The sequence below is a fragment of the Pinus tabuliformis genome, chromosome 7 (genome assembly GCF_031772625.1).
Source record: "Pinus tabuliformis cultivar Carrire ecotype Pingquan chromosome 7, CPIR1, whole genome shotgun sequence".
Lineage (NCBI taxonomy): Eukaryota > Viridiplantae > Streptophyta > Pinopsida > Pinales > Pinaceae > Pinus > Pinus tabuliformis.
In genome coordinates, this window is record NC_142293.1 from 1,569,462,781 (window position 1) to 1,569,472,523 (window position 9,743).

Sequence of the window (9,743 nt, forward strand, 5' to 3'; positions counted from 1 at the left end):
CAAGAAGTAGGGGGACGACATGCCATAACCTCTTGCACCAGCTCGAACATCTGCTCTTTATCGGCTTTTAGCTCTGCCTCTCTCTTCTCCAGCTGTTCTATCTTGAGTTGTTGTTTTGCGTATCGCAATCTCAACACATCCATACGCTCCACATATCCAAAAATTGTCGTGGAGGCCCTTTCGTCAGTCCTTTTGATTTCATTTTTATATTGGACCGCAGTAGACTTCCAGAACTGAATTTCAATGGTTAGGGCATACTCCCGATCTTCAAATAATTGGTCGATCGGGTCTGTCTGAGTGTCGGCAGAGGACATGACTATCTGGTCCGTTTGGATTTCTGCATCAACCTGGATAGTCTTTGCCTTTCTCGCTTGCTGTTTGTGCTTCCTTAACTGTTTCTACATTTTATTCACCTTCTTCCTTAGCTTCCTCACTTCCATTTTAAGCCACATCATATCCTTGAACTGCAGCTGGTACTTCTGTTTCATCGAAAGCCTTCGCTGCTCGCATAGCTCTATCCATTCTTGTTTGACCAATATTTCCTCGACCGGAGGCAGATCCCCCGAAACATCTTCTGCTGTGTCGACTGGGGGATTCTCCTGCCCTGGTTTCTCTTCATTCTCAACAACCCCCTTACCCGGTTGTATCGTTGTCTCAGTCGTCGGGACCATTTCACTTGGTCCCTCCTCTTCGCCAACAGCAATCTCCTCTTCGTGCAACCACATTGCGGTCGGCAATGTGCTGGCGGGACATTCTCCCATTGTTGTGTCTGCTGGAATTCTTTCCAGTTCTCCACCTTCCAGATTTTCTTTCCTCTACTCCAGGGCACCCGCCACGTAAGTGGCTTCCAATTTTGTGGCCTCTGTAACAAATTCAGAGCCACCGGGAGTACAACATCTTCTTTTTCTCCCCGTTGAGAGGAACGAGTTACCCTCGCTCCTCTTGGAATCGAGGCGGAGAACGGGGACTAGGGTGCATCTTCTACAATTGGCCCCGAAGTTGACACTGGTTCTTGTGGTACAGTGTCGACCTCACGCCCTGGCTCTTCTGCTACCTCCTCTCTAATTTACATGGTGGTAGGGGATCCCTGTGGGGTTCCTTCGCTCACCATCTCAACTGGTCCACCCATGCTGGCCTGCTGTGGGTCTGCCATAGCGTCCTCTTGCTCTGTTGGTTTCACGGTTGAAGCTGGTTCTTGTGGTACAGCCTCATCCATGGTACTGGCAGGCCTTTCTGTATCATCCCCTGTGTCTGCCACTATCTCCATACTTTCTTCTTGGTCCTGGGGAGCTACCTCATCCCCCAATTCCTCTGTCTCCATTTCCATCTCCTGTGGTTCCTCCTGATCGACATAGTCATCTTCGACAGGGTCTTCCTCCATGGCTTCAAGTTTTTCTGCCCTAGCTGCTATCTGTTCCTCCATGGAGTCCTGAAACACCTCCCACGGAATCGAGATCTGTCCAATGGCGTGCATTATTAGCAGCTGTTATAGCTCCAAATATCACTCTTGATGTTTGTGATGCTGCACTCATGGCCTAGGGCAACCCCTCCTTCCAGACCTGGTCCAAAATTTAAAAACAGTGTTTTATTCCCTATACGCGACATTGCTTTGAGCTAAATGCGTGTATACCCAACCCGTGTATATGTATTAAAACACTTAAAAAAATTAAAACTCCTTAATTTCGGGCGGAGATCACGGGTTTTACCTGCTGATCACCTGTTAGTGCCCATGGGAAGGCCTAAACGAGGAGAGAATAGAGAGAAAGATCACGCTGCTGAGATAATCCCTGTACTAGGTCTAAAGTCCCTAGTGCTTCCAGCACTTCCCCCATTTGCAGGAAACCCTTGTTTCCTTGTGTGTTGATGTCTATCTACCATTTGAGATATCATGGAGTAAGTCATGGAAGGAGTTTGTTAAAGGCTTGAGACTGGACGAATCCGGAGGACGGTTCCGCTTGGAGCCTGCGAAAGGATGAATCAGGTGAAATTATTCCTTTCTGTACTTTAGTTATTTATAATAAAAGAAACACTTGTCTTGTTCCTGATATAAGTCTTCTTCATGTTTATGATATCAATGTTATGATTCACATGTGAATGGTTGTTTTTAATTACATAACTAACTACCTTTCAATATGCAATGAAGATGATTTCTTTATGATGCTTGGTCCATATACTGCTGTACTTTCTGGAATTGGTGGTTTTGCAGGTTGAAGGACTAAAAGGAACTCAAAGAGGGTTTGAACCCTAATTGGATCTTCTCAAACGAAGGACCTCAGGTGCACCCCTTCTTCCTATAGTTTGTTTATATTAGCATCATGGCTGTGTGGAATGTGTGTTTCTCTGTTTAAATAACCTCTGATCTGCTAGGGTATCAACCCAAGACCCTAGGGGAACATTTCCCTTAACAATAGCCACACCAACCCATGATGCGTAATGACCACCAGTACCTGTCGAGCCCCCTGAGCCAAATGCGCCATTAGATTAATCCTCCTTAGCAGGAAGTAGGGGACATTCATGGAGAAAGCCTCTGCCTGTGGAAATCGCAGATGGCCTAATATATAGAGGTGATATCTGAAAATTGTGGAGTATCGGCCCTCGCATGTCATATATTTGATGACAAATTTTGCTACTTCTCCCCATGGATATGGTAGCGAATTCCTATTGTACCCCTGCCTTTCTGCGCTATCGTCTCTCCGGCTTGAAGGAAGGCCTCGGGGAATTCCTGAAGGTGAGTTCTCCTTACAAACCATCGTTCCCCAGCTTGCGGAAGCCCAGTGACCTCTGCAACAATTTCTTCTGTTACGGGAATCACCACTCCACGAACCCGCGAGCCTTCTTCCTCCAAATTCTGTGCGAATTCCACTATCAATTCTTCATCAAATCCTCTTAACATGTCAAAATATACATCCCACCCTACGTTTTGAAAGACCTGCCAAACCTCCCGATTACTCCGAACTGCCCTTGTGCTCTCTGGTTCATGACGGATTGATCGGCCACCCATCGTTTCGAAGGTGGAAATAGCACATCGATTGTAGTTGGCTGGCAGGGGAAAGTGACAGATTTCCAAATCGTTAGAGGTTGAAATAAATTCATAGCTGATATGGGAAAGATGGGACAAGCAATACTGGTATGAGCAGGAGTAATGGCAGATCCAGTACTAGTACATATGGGAGTAATGACGAATCTAATACTGGTACATTCGGATATCATGGCACATTAGGGTGGTACAGAGGTGTATTTGGAAAATTAAATGCGACACGTGGGGAGGATGGTCGATATGACCTGGTGCTACGAATCCACATCCCAAAGTTTTTTTAAAAACAATTACGGTGTACCACCATCATCATATTCGGTTGAGCGGAATTATGTGCACTAAATGCTTTTCATGGTACGCCATCATTTCTTATGACGGTTTCCCCCCAACTTTAATGACAGCCATCCTCGGCACGTTTATTTGTCCTTTTTGGAATATTTAATTAAATCCATAAAATGACAGAGACGTACCTGCGGACTTACCTGATGGAGTGACAACACAGCGTATAGCAGCAACTTGAGTAGCAGCACAGTGATCAACGGCAAGAGTGAGTAACAACTGCTCTGAAGTAGTGGAACAGTGAGTAGCAGCAACAGTGAGTAATGGCAGTTTTTCGGAGTAACAGCAGTTACGGCAGTTACGGAGTAACAACAGTTACGGCTGTTACAGAGTAACAGCATCTATAGTGTAACAGCAGTTGCTAAGTAACGGCAGCTACGGTGTAACGACAGTTGCGGAGTACCAACAACTACAGTGTAACAACAGTTGCGGAGTAATGGCAGCTACGGTGTAATGCCAGTTGTGGAGTAACGGCAGATATGGTGTAACGATAGTTGCGAAGTAACAACAGCTACGGTGTAATGGCAGTTGCGGAGTAACAGCAGCTACGGTGTAATGACAGTTGCGAAGTAACGACAGCTACGGTGTAATGACAGTTGTGGAGTAACGATAACTATGGTGTAATAGTAGTTGCGGAGTAACGGCAGCTACGGTGTAACAGCAGTTGCAGAGTAACGGAAGCTACGGTGTAACGGCAGTTGTGGAGTAATGGCAGCTATGGTGTAACGACAATTGCATAGTAACAACAGTCATGGAGTAACAGCAGCTACGGTGTAACAACAGTTATGGAGTAACAAAGCCAGTGTTACCTTTCTCCTTGCCATATTTCTTCGTTGTTCCTACAAAAGACAAACAAACAATACACACACACACACACATATATATATATTTTTAGAACAGAGTGAGGTTGTCTTGTTTTCCAATGACCATTAAATCAAATGAAGCATAAATATTTTTAACAAAAGCATCTTTAGAGGCTAGATGGTGATATAATTTAAGATGATGTCCATTTACCAGGAACGAAATATGGTTTTCATCTATTGTACTTTGTCTAACCGTTCCATTGTCAAACACCGCGTCCACCTGATATGGGCCCATCTAGCGAGTGCAGAGCTTGCCTTTGAAATCTTTAAATTTGGAGTCATACAATAACGCCCAGTCCCCCTCCTGAAACATCTTGGCTTTGATGAATTTATTGTGCCATTTCATTCTCTGTTGTTGAATAGCAATATTTATCTGGACAGCCACTACTCGAATCTCATCTAATTCATTCAGCTGTTCCAGTCGATGTTTCTGGGCTTTTGATAAATCTAGGCCTACTTCCAGAGCTGTTCTGAGTGTACTGATCTCAAATTCCACCGGAAACAAGGGGGATTTTCCATAGACTAATTCATATGGAGAAAACCCTATTGTATTCCGCCATGTCATCCTGTATTCCCATAGAGCTTCTGGGAGTTTCTGTGCCCAATCCCGACAATGGCTTGCTACTATCTTCTTTAAGATATTTTCCAATACCTTATTTGTGCTTTCTACCTATCCATTTGCTTGGGGATGATAGGGGGTTGTCACTCTATGTTTGACCCCATATTTCTGCATTAACTTTTCTATCATATGGGAAGTAAACTGTGATCCATTGTCTGATACAATCTCTCTTGGAGTCCTGTACCTAGCAAAAATTTCTTCAAAGAGGAAGTCTGCCACCACTTGCTCTGTTGCTCTCGTGACCACCCTGGCTTCCACCCATTTCATTACATAATCGGTGTAGACCAAGATGTAAGCCTTCTGATGTGAAGGTGGATTGAAGGGACCAACGAAATCGATGGCCCATTTCTCGAATGGTTCAAGGACTATCTGGGGCTGCAGGGGCATTTCATCTACTTTCCTAGGTTGTCCCATCCGTTGACAGCTGTCACACCTTCGCACATAATCCCAAGCGTCATGGAAGATGGAGGGCCAGTAATATCCCATTTGCAGTACTTTATGACCTATTCTTTTGTCTACAAAGTGTCCCCCATAGGGTCTGCCATGTGCTTCTCTTAATATCTCAAAAATATCATCCCCTGCTACACAATGCCGAATCTGCTGATCCATCCCCGTATGGAAGAGATATCCTGCCATCCACGAATATCTGGTACTATGGTGGATGATCTTCCTTTGCTCCTTATAGGATAGGTGACAAGGCACTTTACCTGTAGCCAAATAGTTAGCAATATCTACATACCACAGAGTGTTAGCAAAAACTGCAAAAAGATGCTCATCAGGAAAATCATCTTCAATTGGTGTTTCCTTACCATCACGTTCTATCCTAGATAAAAATTCTGTGACCACATTGTCTTTACCTAGTTTATCTACTATAGTGATATTAAATTCCTATAGCAGTAATAACCACCTTGTAATTTGACCAAGGGTAATAGGTTTGTTCATTAAATACCTGATGGTTGCATGATCAGTGTGCACAAAAGTAGGATACCCGGTGATATAGTGCCAGAACTTGTTGATGGCATAAACGATAGCAAGGAATTCCTTCTCAGTCACTGTGTAGTTTAATTCAGCAGGGGCCAAATTTTTACTAACATAGTAGACTGCGTAAGGTACTTTGTCCTCTTGCTGTCCCAACACTGCACCAATTGCTGTCTGAGAAGCATCCATATGAATGTGGAACGGTAAAGCCCAGTTAGGTCCCCTAAGGATCGGAGCACTGCAAACTAACTCCTTAATTCTTGTAAATGTTGCATCACAGTCTTTAGTCCACACAAATTCTGAATCTTTCATTAGTAATTGAAATAGTGGGTGTGCTACTTTTGCAAAATTTTCTATGAAACGTCTATAATAACCAGCACACCCAATGAAACTACGTACCTGTGTGACTGTTTTAGGTGTTGGAAAGTGTAGAATTACCTGTATCTTTGCTGGATCCATTTTGATTCCTTCAGCTGAAAGTAAATGTCCCAAAACGATTCCCTCTTCCATCATCATGTGACATTTCACTGTACTCAGAGAGACACGTGCTTGTATACACCTTGCAAGAACTTTTTCTAGATTTTCCAGTCCTACCATAAACGAGTCCCCATATGGAGTGAAGTCATCCATATAGATCTCAACACTATCGTTTATCAAATCAGAGAAGATTCCTAGAATTGCCCTCTGGAATGTTGCCGGAGCATTGCACAGGCCAAAAGGAAGGACCCTGTATGCAAATGTCCCCCAGGGGCATGTGAACGTGGTCTTGTCTTGGTCCTCAGGAGTAATCTAGATCTGGTTATAGCCACTAAACCCATCCAGAAAAGAAAAATACTTCTTACCAGCCAATGTGTCTAACACTTGATCAATAAACGGCAAGGGGAAGTGATCTTTCTGCGTTGCCTTGTTTAACTCTCAATAATCTACGCAGATCCGCCATTTGCCATTCTTTTTGGGGACCATTACCAGTGGTGATACCCATTGGCTATCTGAGATTGGGTAAATGAAACCCACATCCAGTAACTTCTGAAGTTCTTCTTTTACCACATTCTTTAATGCCAGGTTCATTCTCCTCTGTGGTTGCCTTATAGGACAACAATCCTCCTTGATGTATATATGATGGGTGCATAAGTTAGCTAGGATTCCCTTCATATCCGCATAATCCCAGGCGAAGGCCTCCTTATGTTTCCGTAGAACATATATAAGCTACTCCTTCTGAGATTCTGACAGGTTTGGATTAATGTTCAAAGTTTTCCCTGGTTCCAATTCCACTTGTACACTTTCATGAGGTGCATCAATAGGTGGTTCCTCTAATCCTTTTGTTGTTTTCATAGTTTCCTGAGTTTCACAACTCAGGACAGATTCTAGGATCTGCTGGTTCGATTTCGAAACGGAACAAGGATCGTCCATGAAAGAAGTGATCACATCATCTTTTGAATCCATTTTCAATTGCAAGGCCTATTCGATAGTAAGGACGAGTCTCACTTCTTCCTATTCCATTACATCCTCCATTGCAGACACAACCTTCTTTCCGCTTGCTGGCTTTATAGGTGAATTTGGTTCTGCAGGTGGATATAACACCAAATTCTTAGTGTTATGCCCATTAGAAATGACCATATTCCCTGATTAACACCTGATGTAAGCGTCTGCAGTAGCTAGCCATGGCCTACCCAAAATTAGGGGATGGCCGCCCACTGAAGATTGTGTATGTAATACCAGGAAGTCTATGGGGTAATGCCATGAATCTACTGAAATTGTCACATCTTCTAGCTTTCCTACAGGTTTGACTGTAGATCTATCTGCTAATTCCAGTACTGTAGGTGTATGCTTTAAATTACGAAGTCCTAGCGCATGCATAGTTTCAGTAGTGATGACATTGATGGCAGCTCCCAGGTCTACCAACACATTTGGAATTTCTACCCCATTAATTTGTACTGTCAAGATCAAGTTTCTCGGATCTCCATATTTCACTGGCATTGATTTTCCCATCATAAAGTCTGACAAATTTCCCATAACATGTATAGTAAGGGAATCTTCAATTCTTTTGGCAGGTTTCTTGGAACAATATTCCCTGAGCGTCTTTGCATAGATTGGCACATCCTTCATAGCTTGCAATAAGGGAATTTTAACAAATAAGTTCTGCAATTCTCCTAATAAATCAAATCCAGATTGAGGACTTGGTTTACTCATGATTAATCTCTCTGGGTAAGGTGGTGTTGATGCCTCGAAAATCGTTGTATCAACATTGGGGGATAACCACCCGGTCCAGACCTTAATACAGCTCCTTTTCCGTTTGGAATGGTGGCTCCGACTGGGTATAATGGGACCAGTTTCCCAATAATGAATAAAAGGGGTGGATGAATGATTAATTATCTAATCTAATGATAGGTGAATAACTTAATCTATCAGCAAAAAATAAAAGAAGTACTACTGATCCCGGGAACTATTATTCTTTGAAATGTAGCGCTTGATGATCTTTGTCTATTGACAGGCATATAGATGACCCTATCTAATAAACATAGACATTTATTCATTCAATGATTACTTTGTTTAAATAGTTAAACAAAGTGATTAACACTATATTGCTACACTTATCATTTATATTATTGATACATATATGATCAAAAGAAAAGCATACTGTAAACATCCCATAGTGGAAGGAATAAAGAATGCTGTTAAAAACAAATACATATATCCGATAATAGCAAAAGCGATCAAATGACAATTCATATAAAAAGAATGAATTCAGACATAGATAATAGTACCATATGAGCTGCTAATCACTCCCAATATCAATCGTTATTTGAAATTCTTCTTCGGACTCAGAAATACTTTCAAGCAAAGACATTAGTGCACATTCGCATAAAAGCTTCTTTGTCAAAATCAGAATGATTGGTCCAGTTTTATAAAAGAATATGCCTGAAGTACAGTAGTGCAACTTCAGGTTTTAAGTCATATACAAAAATTACGACCCTTTCTAAATACATGAAAGGGTCTATAAATAATTAATTAATCTAACTACCTATGAAACTGAAATCCTACTTAATTGGTATCATTTGATTCTGAATATCTCCTTCAGGGCAATCTGGCAGTCGGTGGCATGAATCATCATTTAGGCTGTTTGCCTTTAAACCTGAGCTGGCATATCGCAAGCATTGGCTCCACTTCGGGTGGTCTGTTGAGGCGAGAATTGAGTTGGGAAGCATAGGTGGCATCCTGTATATCGGGAATGATATACCCGATTGCATCTGTGAGGCATTTGAGGGCGGCTCTTTGGCTGTATGGTTTGACTAAGAAGAACCAATTGGTGTCCCATGTCAAACTGTTAATTCCTGCGATTAATCTCCCATTTTTCTCTAATTCTGGATAACATGACTGCTCCAATGTTTTAGCCGCTGTCAATTTACCTGGAGTACATTGAGAAATTATGTTAGACAAGTAGAGAGTATTATTAACCAATTCAACCAAATTACTTGTGGTTAATTTGCATCTTGAAATTGCTCTCTCTGCTTTCATTAACTGGGACTGCCATTCCGTAAATAATATCTCCTTATGTGATTCTAGAATTTTTGGTAAATTAGCCGCCTGTCCCTGATCGGTGTCTTGCCACTCAAGAAAATTAGTTAGTGTTTCATCGGCTTGATCCAAGTCTGTTCTCGCTTTTTCCGATTTTTCACTTATTGATGTTGTCAAATCGCATAACGGTTCCGCCTGGGCGATTTGTTGACATAAAAGCTTTATCTGTGTTATCAATGCCTTGTTTATGTGTAATGCCTCTGATCTGAATTTAGCTATCTGTGGAAGATTCTTTGTTTTCTCTAGCTAGGCTGATAGTTGAGCAATTTGCTCATCTTTCGACTTCAGCATTTGTTCATTCGCTGCTTTTAGTTGTGCCAATGCCTCAGAAAGC

At 42.3% G+C, this 9,743-nt stretch overlaps 1 protein-coding gene across 1 annotated transcript; it reads right to left on the bottom strand.

Annotated features, from left to right (window-relative positions):
- Positions 1-7,459: 7,459 nt before the first annotated feature.
- LOC149254057 (uncharacterized) lies at positions 7,460-7,939 on the bottom strand. Its single transcript, XM_089454669.1, has one exon. It carries the CDS (start codon positions 7,937-7,939, stop codon positions 7,460-7,462), a length of 480 nt encoding a protein of 159 aa, XP_089310795.1.
- Between the last annotated feature and the right edge of the window lie 1,804 nt (positions 7,940-9,743).